This window comes from Oncorhynchus masou, chromosome 23 (genome assembly GCF_036934945.1).
Source record: "Oncorhynchus masou masou isolate Uvic2021 chromosome 23, UVic_Omas_1.1, whole genome shotgun sequence".
Classification (NCBI taxonomy): Eukaryota; Metazoa; Chordata; class Actinopteri; order Salmoniformes; family Salmonidae; genus Oncorhynchus; species Oncorhynchus masou.
In genome coordinates this window covers 63,272,747-63,293,295 of record NC_088234.1, presented here as the reverse complement: position 1 = coordinate 63,293,295, position 20,549 = coordinate 63,272,747, and the positions used below count along the sequence as shown (strand labels likewise).

Below are 20,549 nucleotides of genomic sequence, written 5' to 3'. Positions count from 1 at the left end.
ATGTGGGAACTCCTTCAAGGCTGTTGTAAAAGCAATCCAGATGTAGCTGGTTGAGAGAATGCAAAGCTGCCATCAAGGGAAAGGGGGGCTATTTAAATAATCTAAAATATAGTTTGATTTGTTTAACACTTTTTTAGGTTACAACATGATTCCATATGTGATATTTCATAGTTTTGATGTCTTCACTATTATTCTACAAAGTAGAAAATAGTACAAATAAAGAAAAACCCTTTAATGAGTAGGTGTGTCCAACCTTTTGACTGGTACTGTATGTGCCCATAGAAGCAGGAGAAAGGAGAGATAGGTACTGGATATAAAAACATTATGATACAGTAAGACAACAAAAACACTTCATTACAAAAAGAAATACAGCAGCCTTCCCTCAAAAAAGTCAGTCAAATATTTGTATATAAATATGATAATTCTAAAGTGCATCTCTCAGAGACTGATCTGCAGTCCTATGTTTAGAAATAATCTGATAAAGCAAAAAAAGATAACATTATACGCTTGGAGTCATGCACTTCTGTTAAAACATGAAATAGACAGACATTCTGCTTTAACAACTACAAATGTACATGCAATACTTTCCTGCTATGGAAAACGATCAAGGTTACTGTATGAGGAAAAGCAGATGAACAGTTCGTTCACATTGTCCAGAGCGAAGGAAACAGCTAGCTACTAAAGTTAATTTGCTAATATTCTGTGTTCTCCGTTTTGTTCACACTTGGCGTTTTGAAGTCGTTAAGTCAATTTAAAAGCACACAGTGGTGATTATGTTCCTTTCTTTTTAAATCATTCAGGTACATCTGTTATTTTCTCTCTTCATCCCTCCATCACAAAGAGGAAAGGAGTGCAGGGATAGAGGGGGGACATGGGGAGGGGCTCAGATCTTGGGCAGCTTGGGAGCGTTGACGATGGGGTTGGTTTCCTGGAGGAAGCGGCGTCCGGCGCTCTTGTAGTTGTACGTGCAGTCATGGGTCTCTGCATAGCGGTGGGTGGCGCAGAAGTTGTTACCACACCTGAGAAAAATAACACAACAGCCCTATTCAGATAGTATGGCTTTGACTGTTCCATTTTAAACCTCCAGAAGTTGGAGGGGATTTGAAAGTGTGATGATAACAGATTTCTACTGAACAATAGTAATAAGTATAACACCAATTGGTAACACTATACTGAAAGCCTGCAGCTACAGTGCATTTGGAAAGTATTCAGACCCCTTGATTGTCCACTTTCTTATGTCACAGCCTTATTGTAAAATTGATTAAATTGTTTTTCCCCCTCAATCCACACACACAACACCCCATAATAACAAAACACTTTACAAATGCACTGTATATCTAGCTGTATTCAGACCTCTATTTCAGTTCCTCTGGGATGGAGAAGGGATAGAGACAAAAATGTGTGTGTGTGATGGTTCGTGCTAGGCAGCTATAGGGCTAAGGAGTCATCCAAGGATACAGTATTGAAAGTTGTTGCATCATCATTTCCAGTATTCCCCTTGACTGCTCTATAGTCCTCTCCTCATCTCCTTTCCTTCATCCTAACTCATAACACCATGGGTGCACCATCTCCTTTCCTTCATCTGAACTCATGGGATGGTGCATCTCATTGGTCTAAACTGGATTTCTCCCCTCAAGTTTAAAGTTAATGTAACATGCACAGCGAAATGCCTTTCTTGCAAGAACTAAACCCAACAATGCAGTAATCAATATCAATGTAGTACTAAAAATAACACAAGGTGGAACAAAAACACACAAAAATCAGAACCAGAGAAAGTAAGCATACTATATACAGTGACCCCTTTCCTTTGTCTTAACGTCTGTAGAAACAACATTGGGCACCCTCCACATTTAACTATGACTAGCTATATTTTCAGATCCGTTTTCAGATGAAGGGGAAACTACAGACTAGGGGCGTGTTACAACGCAACTGTCCTACTTTCAACCACACACACCAAGTGTAACACTATCACAGTTAGCGCTGTGTGATCGAGTCCAAGTACAATTAGAATCTTTAGCACACAGCGTGACTCCAACATCAGACGGTTAAGAGACCAGGAGTTTACACAGCTCCAATTACGTCACCACCACACACACTGTGTTCTTTAAGCAAGGACAAGGAGCGGTGAGGGGAAGGGAGGAGGGGAGAGGGGGAAAGAGGGGAGAGATAATGGAGTTGTGGTGGTGGAGACTTAAGCCAACATGTGATGTGATATCATGTTGATGACAAACTCCTAGACATGAACAATCCCCCTTCCCCAAAACATGTGTAAATATTGGACTATATATATTGTGCCTTCCTGTATTAGACTTATGCTAAAATGCTTATTTTATTCCACTGAGACATTATCTTTATGTTCATATTATTATTATCGCATTGTGGAGAAGGAACCTGCAACTAAGCATTTTGTTGGACGGTAAATACCATGTGTATCCTGTACATGCTAGGAATGTACACGGCTACATTTTTCTCAAAAAGACGTTAGTCTTTTCAGTGTTAAAGAGGCATTTGAATACTATCATTAAATTCAAATACCCATGTGACATACAGGGATATACCATGACATTTCAAATAATGCATTTACTAAAACAAACATTTCCATTTTTATGACGTGCATGGTGCACCCTATAAAAGAAAAGACGGCTAGCCAACTGGTAGCCTTCACAGTGTGTAGCTTGTTGTTCATGTTGGCCAATCAAAGTGGCAAAGAGGCTCAATGTGGAGAAGGATGTTCACTAATGCAATATGGAATACATTTTCAGAATAAAAAGTTTGCAATTAGAAGGAGTAGGAGACAATGAGCAACCAGCAGGTAGGCCGTTTTATATGAATGGGGTTGAGAGAAAGCGCAGGATGTGCGCCTCAATTAGCCTGGCTAGCGTGGCTGGCTGGCTAGCTATAGCTTCTCTAGGTTACAAGACATGCACTATTATATGGGATGATAAATAACATTGTGGCTGCTACTAGTCAGCAAGTCTTGGCTGTAGCCAAATTGCGATGGTGTCTCGCCCCATGTCTGCGCGCTACACACACACACACCTCCCAAATATAACATCCGGAGCCAGCTGCAGCAATAGCGCACCATCCTCTCCCTCACGCAGCAATTCTCAGATTAAAAAGTACTTAAAAAACAAACTGTTTTGAATATCCAAATATCTGATGAATGATAGAATACAATGTGACATTTCAACCCCCCCCCCCAGCCCTAGTAAATACAACTAATAAAACATCCAAAGTTTAATTCCTGGCATACCTAGTAGTAAGACACACACACACACAATTGTTTTATGAGAGTGGTTTGTGTGAGAAGTACAGGCAGGATGTGTGATAACCCATGTGGCGTTTCACCTCATGTTACCCTACAGGTACATATATTCACTGTGTTAATGCAAGTTTTTTGTGACATGCTTAAATACAGATACTATATTATTGCTAATAGCATACCTAATAATATGGACCATGCATTGGCTATATGCATGGTCCAATATGGTAAAGTTGTACTATGAAGAAATAGCTCCGCCATTTCCTGGTTGCTAAAACTATAATAGTTTACCTAATTTCAGTTTATGTGACAAAATAAGCTAGTATAGTGTAGAGAATCATTGTACCATCATTAACAAACAGTTGTTTCAGCTGGTTTGTCAAAACTGAAAGTAAAAGATGCAAAAACAAAAAAACTTACCAGGAAGCATAGAAATAGCAACACAGAACAGATCTACCGCTTCGTAGACTTGCTTTAAAGTAGAATGATAGTTATAGATCTAACTTATGTGAATTTGATCGGGTCGCCCAACAAGTTACATATTGACACAAATCATTTAGCCCAATAAATGATTTGTGTCAATATGTAACTTGTTGGGCGACCCGATCAAATTCACATAAAATGTTAGATCTAGACATGGAAATCATATTTTAGATGGTGTCAGCATCATTTAATTTTTATTCATTTGGAAGTATAATGTCCTTTTAAAAAGTCACCAGAACTGAGCATCTCAATCCTAGTACATACAACTAATGAAACTAACTCCTGGCATACCTAGGACTGGACAGACACACAAAACAGACTAGATTGAAATACAATTATTAATGAGGGAGAGAGAGGCAGGTAGGGAGGGAGAATGATAGAAGAATTGAGAGGTGAACCTGCACTCGTAGCTGGTGGCCAGACCAGTCTTCTTGCCACAGAGGAAGCAGTGTTTAGATTTCTTCTTCGCCAGTGGAACCTTGACTGAAGGCAGGTGATATGCAGGGGGGGCTGGAGGGAGGAGACCAGAATAAGAAGATAGAAAGAACATAACCGAGTAATCAAAATAAAGTAAGCCAAGATCACTGCGGTGATAATAACATCAAATATGTCACTCTTGAATGTTTAGTTTCCTAACTATTACCAAGGTAACACATAAGTCTCTCTCTCAACTGAATGTCCTCCTTTGGGTCCAGTGAGGGAATTGTGATCACAATCTTACACTCCTCGCAGCAGATAGAAATGATTCCCATGTTAATTACGTTTACGAGGGCCTCCCGAGTGGCGCAGCGGTCTAAGGCACTGCATCGTGTCAAGAAGCAGTGTAGCTCGGTTGGGATTCAAAGGACGCACGGCTCTCGACCTTCGCCTCTCCCGAGAACGCACGGGAGTTGCAGCGATGAGACAAGACTAACTACCAATTGGATACCACTAAATTAGGGTGAAAAAGGGGGTAATAGAGATGTTACACACACACATACACACATACACACATGAAGTAATAAGTTGCCAAATACATTTAAACTCAGGATTTCCACAATTCCTGACACTTAATCCTAGTAAAAATTCCCAGTCTTAGGTCATTTAGGATCACCAATTCATTTTAATGTGAAAAGTCAAAAATAATAGGAGAGAATTATTTAGTTCAGTTTTTACTTCTTTCATCACATTCAGTGGGTCAGAAGTTCACATACACTCAATTAGTATTTAGCAGCATAGCCTTATAATTGTTTAACTTGGGTCAACCATTTTGGGTAGCCTTCCACAAGCTTCCCACAATAAGTTGGGTGAAATTTTGGCCCATTCCTCCTGACAGAGCTGGTGCATGAGTCAGGTTTGTAGGCCACTCCAATACCTTGACTTTGTTGTCCTTAAGCCATTTTGCCACAACTTTGGAAGTATGCTTGGGGTCATTGTCCATTTGGAAGATCCATTTGCGACCAAGCTTTAACTTCCTGAATGATGTCTTCAGATGTTGCTTCAATAGATCCTCCCTCATGATGCCATCTATTTTGTGAAGTGCACCAGTCCCTCCTGCAGCAAAGCACCCCCACAACATGGTGCTGCCACCCCCTAACCCTAACCCCGATCTTCATCCCCATGTGCAGTTGCAAACCGTAGTCTGGCTTTTTTATGGTGATTTGGAGCAGCGGCTTCTTCCTTGATGAGCGGCCTTTCAGGTTATGTCGATCTGGGACAAATTTTTACTGTGAATATAGATCATTTTGTACCCATTGCCTCCAGCATCTTCACAGGGTCCTTTGCTGTTGTTCTGGGATTGCACTTTTCGCACCAAAGTATGTTCATCTCTAGGAGACGTGTTCTGTCTCCTTCCTGAGCGGTATGATGGCTGCGTGGTCCCATGCTGTATATACTTGCGTACTATTGTTTGTACAGATGAACGTAATACCTTCAGGCATTTGGAAATTTGCTCCCAAGGATGAACCAGACTTCTGGAGGTCTACAATATTTTTTCTGAGGTCTTGGCTGATTTCTTTTGATTTTCCCATGATGTCAAGCAAAGAGGCACTGAGTTTCAAGGTAGGCCTTGAAATACATCCACAGGTACACCTCCAATTGACTCAAATTATGTCAGAAGCTTCTAAAGCCATGACATCATTTTCAGGAATTTAAGCTTTTTAAAAAAGGCAGTCAATTTAGTGTACGTAAACATTTGACCCACTGGAATTGTGAAACCATCTGTAAAAACAAAATTGGAAAAATTACTTGTGTCATGCACACAGTAGATGTCCTAACCAACTTGCCAAAACTATAGTTTGTTAACAAGACATTTGTGGTGGTTGAAAAACAAGTTAATGACTCCAACCTAAGTGTATGTAAACGTCCGACCTCAACTGTACACAAACAACTGTGCGGTTAAAATAGGCAAAGAACAAACACATACATTTCTTTCCACAGGGCCGTGGGGTGAGACAGAGATACAGCTTAAACCCTACCCTCTTCAAAATATATATCAACGAATTGGAGAGGGCACTAGAAAAGTCTGCAGCACCCGGCCTCACCTTACTAGAATCTGAAGTCAAATGTCTACTGTTTGCTGATGATCTGGTGCTTGTGTCACCAGACAAAGAGGGCCTACAGCAGCACCTAGATCTTCTGCACAGATTCTGCGAGATCTGGACCCTGACAGTAAATCTCAGTAAGACCAAAATAATGGTGTTCCCGAAAAAGGTCCAGTCAACAGGACCACAAAGTCCAGCTGTGAATGATCTGAGACACAAGGCAAGAAGGACGTTCTATGCCATCAAAAGGAACATAAAATTCGACATACCAATTAGGATATGGCTAAAAAAAAATATATACTTGAATCAGTTATAGAACCCATTTCCCTTTAGGGTTGTGAGGTCTGGGGTCCGGTCACCAACCAAGAGTTCACAAAATGGGACAAACACCAAATTGAGACTGCATGCAGAATTCAGCAAACACATCCGTGTACAACTTATCAAAATCCAGAAAAGATACGTTCAATTCTATAACCACCTAAAAGGAAGCAATTCCCAAACCTTCCATAACAAAGCCATCACCTACAGAGAGATGAACCCCCTAAGCAAGCTGGTCCTCTGTTTACAAACACACCCCACAGAGCCCCAGGACAGAAACACAATTAGACCTAACCAAATCATGAGAAAACAAAGAGAATTATTTGACACATTGGAAAGTTTGAGCAAACTAGAATGCTATTTGGCCCTAATCAGAGAGCACACAGCGGCAGAATACCGGACCACTGTGACTGACCCAAACTTAAGGAAAGCTTTGACTATGTACAGACTCAGTGAGCATAGCCTTGCTATTGAGAAAGGCAGATGTAGGCAGACCTGGCTCTCAAGAGAAGACTGCCCACAAAATGAGATGGAAACTGAGCTGCACTTCCTAGCCTCCTGCCCAATGTATGACCATAGAGAGACATATTTCCCTCAGATTACATTGATCCACAAAGAACTCGAAAATAAACCTAATTGATAAACTCCAGTGTGCCATCACAGCAGCAAGACTGGTGACCTGTTGCCACAAGAAAAGGGCAACCAGTGAAGAACAAACACCATTGTAAATACAACCCATATCTATGTTTATTTATTTTCCTTTGTGTACCCTTAACCATTTGTACATTGTTACAACTCTGTATATATACACATATCACATTTGTAACGTCTTTGTTTTGAAACTTCTGTATGTGTAATGTTTACTGTTAATTTTATCACTTTCGTATATTATCTACCTCCCTTGCATTGGCAATGTTAACACGTTTCCCATGCCTTATGAGACAGAGAGCGCCAGAGAGAGAGAGAGCGCCAGAGAGAGAGAGAGCGCCAGAGAGAGAGCGCCAGAGAGAGAGCGAGAGCGCCAGAGAGAGAGAGAGCGCGCCAGAGAGAGAGAGAGCGCGCCAGAGAGAGAGAGAGCGCGCCAGAGAGAGAGAGAGCGCGCCAGAGAGAGAGAGAGCGCGCCAGAGAGAGAGAGAGCGCCAGAGAAAGGGAGAGCGCCAGAGAAAGGGAGAGCGCCAGAGAAAGGGAGAGCGCCAGAGAAAGGGAGAGCGCCAGAGAAAGGGAGAGCGCCAGAGAAAGGGAGAGCGCCAGAGAAAGGGAGAGCGCCAGAGAAAGGGAGAGCGCCAGAGAAAGGGAGAGCGCCAGAGAAAGGGAGAGCGCCAGAGAAAGGGAGAGCGCCAGAGAAAGGGAGAGCGCCAGAGAAAGGGAGAGCGCCAGAGAAAGGGAGAGCGCCAGAGAAAGGGAGAGCGCCAGAGAAAGGGAGAGCGCCAGAGAAAGGGAGAGCGCCAGAGAAAGGGAGAGCGCCAGAGAAAGGGAGAGCGCCAGAGAAAGGGAGAGCGCCAGAGAAAGGGAGAGCGCCAGAGAAAGGGAGAGCGCCAGAGAAAGGGAGAGCGCCAGAATGAGACAGAAAAAGACAGACGGAAATATAGGGGTGAAGCCCAGGCGTAACAGGACCGATAAACAGAGGTTAGTGTGACACAGCAGACAGGAGAATCTCCCAACCAGGTAGGCAATGGGCCATGAGATTGGATGTTATGTCCTCCTCACTAATCTGCTCTGATATACTATTACAGTATGTACTACAGTGTTTCTGCTGCAGTCATTTAGCTGTGGCGCTGTGCCATGGCAAAATCACTGCTGCCACGCTCCCCCAAAAAATGAAAAAAAGATTTGTTAAGGCGCACTCTGAAGATGCTAGAACAGTCCACATGTACTTTCCCTCTGCAAACACCACAAGTAATGACTAGAAAAACCATCCTACTACAGAGTTGTCTGGTTTATCTATTTAGTTCAACAATATTTGCTGTATTATTTGTTATTTCTTTTCAGGTGGATTAAACTGAAATTGCTATGGCTTGTTAAAAAATACCTACATTTTGGAGATGATTTAGTTTTCAAATACCTGAAAGTGAATAGTTGTAATCTGACTAAAGGGACAAAGGCCATTCTTGAACATGGGGTTTCACCTCAAGTTACTCTACAGGTACATTATATTCACTGTGTTAATGCAACAAAACAAAAATGGGACATGCTTACTAAATACAGATACTATAGGTAACCCCATGCTTCATACTATTTATAGCCACCATGCTGCAAGCATTTCACTACACCCACAATAACATCTGCTTAAATATGTGTATGCAGCCAATAAAATGTGATTGCATCAGTTGGGCTACATGTGATAATGCTTATTGCTAATAGCATACCTAATAATATGGACCATGCATTGGCTATATGCATGGTACAATATGTCAAAATTGCACTAAGAAGAAATCGCTCTGCAACCATTGAGCAACCATTTCCTGGTTGCTAAAACTATAGTTTGACAAAATAAGCTGGTATAGTGTAGAGAATCATTGTACCATCATTAACAGTCGTTTCAGCAGGTGTCAAAAATGAAAGTAAGACGCAAAAACAAAACTTAACAGGAAGCATAGAAATAGGAAGCATAGAAATAGGAAGCATAGAAATAGCAACATACCACTTAGTAGACTTGCTTAAAAGTAGAAAGATCGATCTATAACTCATATTTTTATGTGAATTTGGTCAGGTCGCCCAACATCTTACACATTGCTACTTTAACATAATTTATTGGGATCATTTCTAGAGGTGGAAATTATATTTTAGATGGTCCGCATCCTTTTAAAATTCACCAGAAATTAGCTTCTCAGTCCTACATAAAATTACTCTGGGGGAGACCCCAGACCCCCAAAACAAGGGGAGAGGGATCCCTCCTTGAACCGCACCTAGAGGACCTTTCCCCCCACTGCTACAAATGTTTCAAGAGGAAACACTGGTACGTTCTCAAAGGCCAGCCACACTAAGATGAGCTATTTGAAGAGAATCAGTTTGAGCAAAGTGAGACACAGAATCGCTCATCTTGATTACATAATGAGTTGTTATTTCGGATGCAAGGTCATTTGCAGATTAGTAATCTGTGCAGGCCGACTGCAATGTAGCCGATCTCAAAGATGTACTGCAAGCCTGTCCTTGGCTCATTGCATGGTGTTTATAGGTCATTGTGTGTGCACAAACGTGTGTGAACATGAGAATTCTCTGATTTACATAAGTTCACACACCCCTGAGTTAATACTTTGTCGAAGCACCTTTGGCGGCGATGACAGCTTTGATTCTTCTTGGGTATGTCTGTATCAGCTTGGCACATCTGGATTTGGAAATTGTCTCATTCTTCCTTGCAGATTTCCTCAAGCTCTGTTCAGTTTATTTTTTTATTATTTATTTAACCAGGTAGGCTAGTTGGGAACAAGTTCTCATTTGCAACAGCAACCTGGCCAAGATCAAGCAAAGCAGTTCGACCCAAACACCAGAGTTACACATGGAATAAACAAACAATCAATAATACAGTAGGAAAATCTATATACAGCATGTGCAAATGAGGTAGGATAAGAGAGGTAAGTCAATAAATAGGCCTTGGTGGCAAAGTAATTACAATATAGCAATTAAACACTGGAATGGTAGAATGTGCAGAAGATGAATGTGCAAGTTGAGATACTGGGATGCAAAGGAGCAAGATAAATACAGTATGGGGATAAGGTAGATTGGATGGGCTATTTACAGATGAGCTATGTACAGGTGCAGTGATCTGTGAGCTGTTCTGACAGCTGGTGCTTAAAGCTAGTGAAGGAGGTAAAAGTCTCCAGCTTCAGAGATGTTTGCTGTTCGTTCCAGTCATTGGCACAGAGAACTGGAAGGAAAGGTGGCCAAAGGAAGAATTGGCTTTGGGGTTGACCAGTGATATATACCTGCTGGAGCGCATGCTACGGGTGGGTGCTGCTATGGTGACCAGTGAGCTGAGATAAGGTGGAGCTTTACATAGCAGAGAGTTGTAGATGACCTGGAGCCAGTGGGTTTGGCGACGAGTATGAAGCGAGTGCCAGCCAATGAGAGCGTACAGGTCACAGTGGTGGGTAGTATATGGGGCTTTGTAGACAAAACGGATGGCACTGTGATAGACTGCATCCAGTTTGTTGAGTAGAGTGTTGGAGGCTATTTTGTAAATGACATGCCAAAGTCGAGGATCGGTAGGATGGTCAGTTTTACGAGGGTGTTTGGCAGCATGAGTGAAGGATGCTTTGTTGCAAAATAGAAAGCCGATTCTAGATTTAATTTTGGATTGGAGATGCTTAATGTGGGTCTGGAAGGAGAGTTTACAGTCCAGCCAGACACCTAGGTATTTGTAGTTGTCCACATATTCTTAGTCAGAACTGTCCAGAGTATTGATGACAGACGGTCGAGCAGAGATCGGTTGAAGAGCATGCATTTAGTTTTACTTGCTTTTAAGAGCAGTTGGAGGCCACGGGAGGAGAGTTGTATGACATTGAAGCTCATCTGGAGGTTAGGGAACAGTGTCCAATGACGGGCCAGAGGTATTCAAAATGGTGTCGTCTGCATAGAGGTGGATCAAAGAATCACCAGCAGCAAGAGCGACATCATTGATGGGTACAAAGAAGAGTCGGCCTGAGAATTGAACCCTGTGGCACCCCCATTGTGACTGCCATAGGTCCGGACAACAGGCCCTCCGATTTGACATACTGTACTCTGAGAAGTAGGTGGTGAACCAGGCGAGGCAATCATTTGAGAAACCAAGGCTGTTGAATCTGCCAATAAGAATGTTGTGATTTACAGAATCGATGAATACGGCTGCACAGTAATGTCTCTTATCGATGGCGGTTTTGATATCGTTTAGGACCTTGAGCGTGGCTGAGGTGCACCCATGACCAAGTTAAATGGGGAGCGGTGGTGAACAGCAATCTTCAAATCTTTTCACACATTTTCAACGGGATTCAAGTTTGGGCTTTGGCTGGGCCACTCAAGGACTTTCACATTCTTGTTCTGAAGCCATTCCAGCGTTGCTTTGGCTGTATGCTTGAGGTCATTGTCCTGTTGGAATGTAAATCATCACCCCAGTCTGAAGTCATTTGCACTCTGAAGCAGGTTCTCATCAAGGATTTTCCTCCATTCCTTGTTCCCTCTATCCTTACCTGTCTCCCAGTCCCTGAAAAGCATCCCCATAGCATGATGCTGCCTCCACCATGCTTTACGGTATGGATGGTGTTAACAAGGCACAACTCTCCAGACATAGCGCTTTGCATTCAGGATAGAGTGTTACATTTTCGTCTCATCAAGCCACAGAATCTTTCAAAGTCTTTCACATGCCTTTTTGCAAACTCCAGGTGTACCGTGTTGTGCCTTTTTGCAAACTCCAGGTGTACCGTGTTGTGCCTTTTTGCAAACTCCAGGTGTACCGTGTTGTGCCTTTTTGCAAACTCCAGGTGTACCGTGTTGTGCCTTTTTGCAAACTCCAGGTGTACCGTGTTGTGCCTTTTTGCAAACTCCAGGTGTACCGTGTTGTGCCTTTTGCAAACTCCAGGTGTACCGTGTTGTGCCTTTTTGCAAACTCCAGGTGTACCGTGTTGTGCCTTTTCCAAACTCCAGGTGTACCGTGTTGTGCCTTTTTGCAAACTCCAGGTGTACCGTGTTGTGCCTTTTTGCAAACTCCAGGTGTACCGTGTTGTGCCTTTTTCCAAACTCCAGGTGTACCGTGTTGTGCCTTTTGCAAACTCCAGGTGTACCGTGTTGTGCCTTTTTGCAAACTCCAGGTGTACCGTGTTGTGCCTTTTTCCAAACTCCAGGTGTACCGTGTTGTGCCTTTTTCCAAACTCCAGGTGTACCGTGTTGTGCCTTTTTCCAAACTCCAGGTGTACCGTGTTGTGCCTTTTTGCAAACTCCAGGTGTACCGTGTTGTGCCTTTTTGCAAACTCCAGGTGTACCGTGTTGTGCCTTTTTCCAAACTCCAGGTGTACCGTGTTGTGCCTTTTTGCAAACTCCAGGTGTACCGTGTTGTGCCTTTTTGCAAACTCCAGGTGTACCGTGTTGTGCCTTTTTCCAAACTCCAGGTGTACCGTGTTGTGCCTTTTTCCAAACTCCAGGTGTACCGTGTTGTGCCTTTTTCCAAACTCCAGGTGTACCGTGTTGTGCCTTTTTCCAAACTCCAGGTGTACCGTGTTGTGCCTTTTTCCAAACTCCAGGTGTACCGTGTTGTGCCTTTTTCCAAACTCCAGGTGTACCGTGTTGTGCCTTTTTCCAAACTCCAGGTGTACCGTGTTGTGCCTTTTTCCAAACTCCAGGTGTACCGTGTTGTGCCTTTTTCCAAACTCCAGGTGTACCGTGTTGTGCCTTTTTCCAAACTCCAGGTGTACCGTGTTGTGCCTTTTTCCAAACTCCAGGTGTACCGTGTTGTGCCTTTTTCCAAACTCCAGGTGTACCGTGTTGTGCCTTTTTCCAAACTCCAGGTGTACCGTGTTGTGCCTTTTTCCAAACTCCAGGTGTACCGTGTTGTGCCTTTTTCCAAACTCCAGGTGTACCGTGTTGTGCCTTTTTCCAAACTCCAGGTGTACCGTGTTGTGCCTTTTTCCAAACTCCAGGTGTACCGTGTTGTGCCTTTTTCCAAACTCCAGGTGTACCGTGTTGTGCCTTTTTCCAAACTCCAGGTGTACCGTGTTGTGCCTTTTTCTCAGGAGTGGCTTCCGTCTGGCCACTCTCCCATAAAGTCCAGATTGTTGATTGGCTGTAGAGACGTTTCTTTCTGGCAGGTTCTCCCATCTCAGCCAAAGAACTCTGTAGTTCTGTCAGGGTGGTCATTGGGTTCTTGGTCATCTCCCTGACTAAGGTCCTTCTTGCCAGGTTGGTCAGTTTGGTCGGACGGCCAGCTCTAGGCAGAGTCTGGGTAGTTCCATATTTTTCCCATTTCCCAAATAATGGAGACCACTGTGCTCTTGGAAATTGTTTTAAACACTTCCCCAGATACAGTATATGCCTCATCACAATTCTCTCAGAGATCTATGGACAGTTCTTTGGAATTCATGGTATAGTTTCTGCCCTGACCAGCACTGTCAACAGTGGATCCTTATATAGACAGGTGTGTCTTTCTAAATCATGTCCAAACAATGGAATTGGCAACAGTTGGACATCAAATCGAGTTGTAGAGACATCTCATGGATGATCATGATCATGCGTGCAATTTGGAGTGTCATTGCAAATGGTCTGAAAACTTATGTACTGTAAATGCAATATTTCTGTATTTCATTTTCACTAAATTTGCAAACATTTCTAAATATATGTTTTCACATTGTCATTATGGGTTACTGTGTGGAGTTGGGTGAGGGTAAAATAATATTGAATCCAATTTGAATTCAGGATGTAACACGGCGGCGTGCAACTGGCAGCCGCAGGCCGCCCACCTTTGGAAGGATCTCGGATCTATATTTTTTTAAATATATAAATTTAGCAACTCAGTCGGGGTCTCAATTTACTGTTTCCAGTTAGTACATAAGGTGCAACTTCATAATTAGATTTTGCATCAGCAGACAGTCACTGATACGCAAAACATTTCAAAATAATTGACTACCTTTAATTAGGCAAGTCAGTTAACAACTAATTCTTATTTACAATGGCAGCCTACCGGAGAACAGTGGGTTAACTGCCTTGTTCAGAGGCAGAACGACAGATTTTTTTTACCTTTTCAGCTCGGGGATTCGATCCAGCAACCTTTCAGCTATTGATCAAACGCTCTAACCACCAGACTACCTGGTGTCCCAATTAGCCCATGGCAATCTAAACATTTTTAGTTGACAAGTTAGTCAGTCTCACTCCGATATTAAAACCGACAAACATTTCTCTCCGCCCCATCGCAAAATGAGTAGAATTGCATGAAATTAGTTAAAAATGGCTAAATATTCTCTCCACCCCATGTCAAAATGTGTAGAATTGCAGCAAACTTGCAGCACTTGCTCTACACCCCATGGCAAAATGTAGATAATTGCATTAAAATGTACTTGCTGTATGTGTGTGTTCTCAATGGCACTAATCCTAGGTCAGTGAGCTGCTTTGTTACTGTGTACATGCTTATACATGTGTGTGTCTATGCGCCAATGTATCTGTCTGTAAGCATGTGCCCTCAGTTTGAGACTACCCCTGGGTCGGTCAGAGAGCGGTTCTCTGTCTCTGACACTGTGTGTGTGTCCGCTCTGTGGCAGTGTGTTGATTGTGGCCACCCACCCTGCATCACCAGGCCAGAGACAAAGACAACTGTCTAAAGGACAGCATTATACTGCATACTACAGACCCTGTGCTGGGCTACTCGGATACACGTTGCTTTCACAAAGACTTGGGTTGAAAACGCACCAGCAACCAGCAGCCTTTTCATCTCAATAAAGAGGGTATACATAGTTTTGCCCGACTGGGTGATTCTCAAGACATTTGGAAGTTCGGATTCTCATGAAATTAAAGAATGGTAGCTCTCTAGGAACAGGGTTGGAGGGAAAACCTACAGAACGGTACAGTGGTTTGTCCTTTAAAAGTTTCAGCGTACTGCAGCACAGCTTGCATGGTGCAGCAGAATTCTATGGCACGTTATTTAAGTTCCAACCACTGCTTAGCTAGTTAGTGCTAGTTTGACCACCAGAGGGCATCTTTGAGACGCATATGATAGCCTTCAATAGTGGCTGTACTCGAAAATGTATAACCTTTTTTTGTAAGAACATAGTATGAGACTGATTTTAAGAAATGTTACTTAATTTGATTAATATTATCGTGTATCTATTGAAAAAAAAATGATGCTGTACAACGTGACGGCCAGGAGTAGGCTACAGTACTGGGTTATTTAGCTAAACAAATCCCTGTGTCGTGCGGGCACGCAGGAGACCGGGGTTCAATTCCCCAACAGGGTGGAAGGAATAGGCTGTCCTTGTAAATAAGAAATTGTTCTTAACTGACTTGCCTTGTTAAATAAAGGTTACACAAGAGCATAACATTTCTACACCCTAATTGTAGTCTAACCAATAACCAAACGGTCAAAATAAAATCTCATTGATTTATCAAGACCAGTCCCCATGCTTGTCTCAGAGCTGCGCAAAACGGTGTTAAAATAGTTGGAGGCTATTGCTTCAAATCCGATTGCTTCTAACTTCAATATGCTCTTTAAATAAATAAGACCTACACCACATTACTCAACACTAGAGAGACTAATGTCGCCTACTGTATATTGAAATATATGACGTGACTCTCGCCAATAATTACCTTCAGAGGATTCTAAATTAAAACCAAAAGCTGCCTCATGGGTCTCCCGGTGGCAGCCGGCACGGTATCTGTAGCAACGCATTTTGCATTGCAATGCAGTGACTTACACAGCTGCGCTACTGGGGAGGCCCCATCCACAAAGCATCAAAATACAGAGCGGTGTTGGTAAAGGTATTGTCATGACTGCCCTGATCAGATCAGATCAGGTTACAGGAGACCACAACCCTACAGATTATCTCTCAACCCCAACAGAGGAGAAGCGATCTTGGGGTCTAAAGAAGTTGGGTGTTTTATGGCCTCTCACGCCCCTGGTAAATCTCAGGCCACAGACAAATTCCTTTGTCCTGTTACTATGAAGAACCAGCCTCAGAACATTAAACAAGAACTAAAGGGACTTTGCAACAATGGTTTTCGTCAGCCACAATGGTGGTCATGACGATAGATGGAATATGAAAATGTATGTCATTTTTGTTTTGTTATTAAAGATTAATAGATGACGTTATTACGAAAGCATTGTAATGTGAAGGGTTTTCCTAGTATATGTTTGATGTTCATACATTGTACGTTGTATGGAAAGTATCCAAATCAAAGAGAATGTTTTGGGGAATATGAAATGTTAAGTTTGTGGTCTAAAATTGGATTTGAGTCAAATCTGGGCCTTGCCTCATTAACTTGGTACGTCCAGAGAATTGCCCTAAAGGCGGCTACGCCCACTTCTGACCCAAGGGTATAAAACCTGTGAGTATAGAATTTACAGAAGGACTACGTGACCCCAGCTGCAGCGAGGTCTAAAAAAAGTCAACGAACCCAGAACGCAACGCAAGTTTGAGGACAAAGAAATCGTTTTCTACCCAAGCTACGGATGAGTCGCTGTGTCTAAGCGGGTGAATTCAAGTCGAACCACCTAGCCTCCATCTCCCATCGAATCGTGGTATCTAAAGGGTTTCATTCCTATGCTGTGAGCTCTGAGCTTCAGAGCGGTCTGTCCTCAGAAGACCCCTTCCAGAGAAAGGGGTGAGGGAACAGACTCCTAAGCCAAAAGGACACCGACATCGGGAGGACGAGCAGGGAGGTGCGCAGGAGAAGTGAGTCATCGAACAGCGGAACGGTCCACGCAGAGAATCCCCGGAGATCATCCCCACGTAATTACATCATTATATTCTGACCCATAAGAGCGGCAGTTTGGGGAAAGGCTAGGGTTAGAATAGCATAGCTGACAAATTCACCCAAATGTATATTTCTCGTGTACTTTCTTTTTTCTCTCTTTTGAAATCCTCATTGTGGGTAACACGCGCCATAGTGTGTTGGCCTGTTATACTAAGTTCTAATCATTAGCCTATAATGTGTGTTGTCTATGTAAATCTTTTATCATCATATTAGCTTTTTAGTAAATAAATATTCAACTAAGATTGGTGTGGTACGAATTCATTGGTGAGACCGGGTCCGTGCAGATTCACGGGCTATACAACATTCAGAACGAGATTGGTAGAGGTAACTGGTTAATTAGCGGCTGTTGTAAAATCGATATTCTTTGAGTTAATTTTGGAAATAGAAACTCAATAAAAACTAGTTTTCCCATGGTGCCCCAGATTGAGTTAAGAATTGCTTGATTCAGTTTATCACGTAATTAGAAACTTGTAATCATTCCCATGAGCAACAGTCGTCACATTAACTAATACAACGTCACGACAGTATATTATCCTGCTAATAGCCCATAATGGGCTATTATATTAATGTACATGGTGTCCAGGTCAGGATAACTAAAACCTTTCTTTATTAAAGACTATTAGAAAGAATGTTGGTACTTATTGATTTTGATCCAAAGCCATGAATGAGTGAGTCACTTAGCTTTATGTAGGTGCCGCTGACTGTGCCATCAACTTGATAATATGTAACGATTAAGGTTTTGTAAAAATAAAATAAAGTGATAGAAACACTGGGCCAATTGTGCGCCTCCCTATGGGACTCCCAATCACGGTTGGATGTGATACAAAATTATAATACTTTTTGTTGTATTATTTGTTTTGTCTTTAATGGTGGATGAAACTGAAATTGCAACCAATCACAGCCTGGTTGTGATACAGCCAACTAAGTAAAACATTTGACGATAGAATTCTCCCCCTACCCTCCTTCTAGGCAAGTCTATTGTCCAGCTACCTGCCAATAGCCATAAATGCGCTGTACAACGTGACCGTGTGTTTAAAAGAGTATTTTCCTGTAAGCAACTATTTATTTACCATCATTTACCATCATTTTTTACCATCAACTTTGATCCAATATTTCTGTAATTTGAGTGATATTTATTCCCATAGTTATTCATTATGGATCCATAACTAAATGAACTTCGGCATTTTGGAAAAGTATTTTTATCATTATTTTATTAACGAACGCATAAAGATACCATTATTAGTTACATTGTTTTAGTTCGAACGTGCAGACTGGCATTAGGAACAGCGGAAATGTTTCCCAAGTCTGCACCATTAATACTGCAATAACCCTTAAAGTGTTGCTCTGTGTTACAGAGTGTGGCGGGGTGGGGGTCCACTGCCTCCCCCTTCCTCCCTTCCCCATGGGCTAGGTCCGTCTTCTGTGCGCCTTAACGTCACAGTTTTAATAAGTAAAATAGAAGTTGTGCACAATTATCAGTTTATATTTAGGTTTATGTCGCTCATTCATTGTCAGTTAGAGACACAGTAGCACCCAAAAGCATAATCAGTGCTCTACCTCCCCCTTGCGCTGGTTTGGAGCAATGAAGTACTGACACAGGGTACCATCCTAACCCACAAATTACCTCTAAGTACCACAGCATAATCACAACTTTTAGTGGAGCAATCACTGTAGCTCTCTAGGAACAGTGTTGGAGAGGCCTACCCTTGTATATAATGCACTACTTCTAATTGGGGCCTCATTTGAAAATGGCATGCTATTCTCTAGTGTAGTACTTGGGACTCCTTTTGAGCAGACCTGGATCCCTGGTTTTACCACTCACCTGGTCTTCTTATTGAACTGGAGCCTCCAGCTGATCCCAGGCTGTTGGGTGCCTGGAACAATGAGAGGTTTCAGACCAAGTCAATACAAGGATATTGACAACGCCTGGGTATCAGTCTGTTTAGCCAACATTCCACTCCTTATCATGCTAAACATTGTTTGGCAATGACACAGTAGGAGTGGAATGTTAGCAAACATGTTAGATTTCAGACTACGCACAAACTATATAGTGAACAAGAGTACTGTACCTCACAATACAACACACTACCATTGTGCTGCTTTGATTTGCTCATTTCTATTTAGGCAGTTCATCAAGTCCATATTTGTGGATAGTAACCATTGTCCTGCCTAGCTGGGTTGTATATCAATAGTCTGTCCTCATGACTCACCACGTAAGAGGCAGTCGCTCTGTGTAGTGGGGACATCTGTCGGATAAGGTCCGCCTGGAGCAGCTGGATGTTGGCTTGCAGGGAGGGGGCCGTAGAGCCTAGCATGCCCAGCCTGGAGGCCCCAACAGCGGGCAGCTCCAACCCAAATCCCAGGCTCTGTCCCAGGCCTTCCCTGCTGCTGCTGACTGGGGTCCTGGAGGAAGAAGACAGGGAGGCCAGGAGCTCTGTGTTGCTGAGGGACTCGAGAGGGTTCATACAGGCCTGGTTGGCCAGCTTGGTGATGCCCCGTGCCTCACTTTTACTCATCTCCGGCCGCTTGCCTGGGGAGTCCATCTTGATGCCTCGTAGATGAGAGCCATGTGGAGGAGAGGAGGGGAGAGGTGGAGCAGGGGAGAAGAGAGTGGTAGGGCGGGAGGAGGGGGGATTAGATTGTAAGGTTGGCGTTACTGAGCCTGTGAATTCAAAGGGTTGTGGTAGTTTCCATCTACTAGAGGGGGAAGATGAAGAGGGGGAAGGAGAGTCGGGTAAATGATCAAGGGTGTTGCCTAGTAACTGTGTCCTCTGACCTTTGCAGGCTAACCTATCAGAACCACCCATAGCCCAGTTGTTTAAAGAGTTCATCCCCTCAGTTTGGGAGAGCAGAGAGGGGGTGGAGGAGAGCTGGTGCTCTGCTCCAAACCCCAGGGCTCCTAGCCCATCCAACCCACCCAAACCCTCCTCTGGCTGGGTAGAGATGTCCAGGATGAGGGGGTCTGTGAGCAGGTTTCCGTACAGAGCTCCAGGCGGTGTGGGCTCCAGCAGGCTTGCAACCTCCTCCAGCAACTCCAGCCCCAGTGCCTCTCCTCTGGAGTCAGGCAGCTCCACTGTCCCCTCAGCCTGCCCCCTGCTGGGGAGTGCGGGGAGCTGCGGATACACACAGTCCCTCGTGAGCCTGGTGCTGCCGATTTCCAATCGGGACACTTTAGGAGGGGGCCGGATCGACTTGGGGCTGGTCTCCCATGGTTCCTCTTCCTGAAGCATGTAACAGGACGAGGAAGAGAAATAGGGCGGCACCTGGCCGCTGATTGACAGGTGGGTGGCGGAGGTAGTAGCAACGGGAGTAGAGGGATTTGCAGATCCCTGGTCCCTGATTGGAGGTAAGTATGAGGTGGAGTGGTGGGATTGGTTGATGTGGGGCAGGACACGGAAGAGGCGGTGGTGTCTGGGGAGCCCCAGAAAGTTGCTGCAGGACCGGGCACTGACAGGTGACAGAGGTTTCAACTTGGCAGACCTCTTAGGCTGGGGGAAGACAGAGAAAAGTCATACAGCCTGTTTGAAGGGATCAGTTCG

General features: G+C 43.5%; 1 protein-coding gene across 2 annotated transcripts in view; it reads right to left on the bottom strand.

The window, feature by feature from the left end:
- Positions 1-211: 211 nt before the first annotated feature.
- The window catches only part of LOC135511176 (AN1-type zinc finger protein 4-like), a 36,077-nt gene continuing 15,739 nt past the window's right edge, over positions 212-20,549 (bottom strand). For both annotated transcript variants that reach the window (XM_064932780.1, XM_064932781.1), the window contains exons 7-10: positions 19,221-20,498; positions 18,833-18,884; positions 4,144-4,255; positions 212-1,019 (exon numbers count right to left, since the gene is read on the bottom strand). In XM_064932780.1, coding sequence (XP_064788852.1) covers positions 884-1,019; positions 4,144-4,255; positions 18,833-18,884; positions 19,221-20,498 — 1,578 coding nt within the window. In that variant the 3' untranslated portion in view covers positions 212-883. The remainder of the gene's footprint in view (positions 1,020-4,143; positions 4,256-18,832; positions 18,885-19,220; positions 20,499-20,549) is intronic.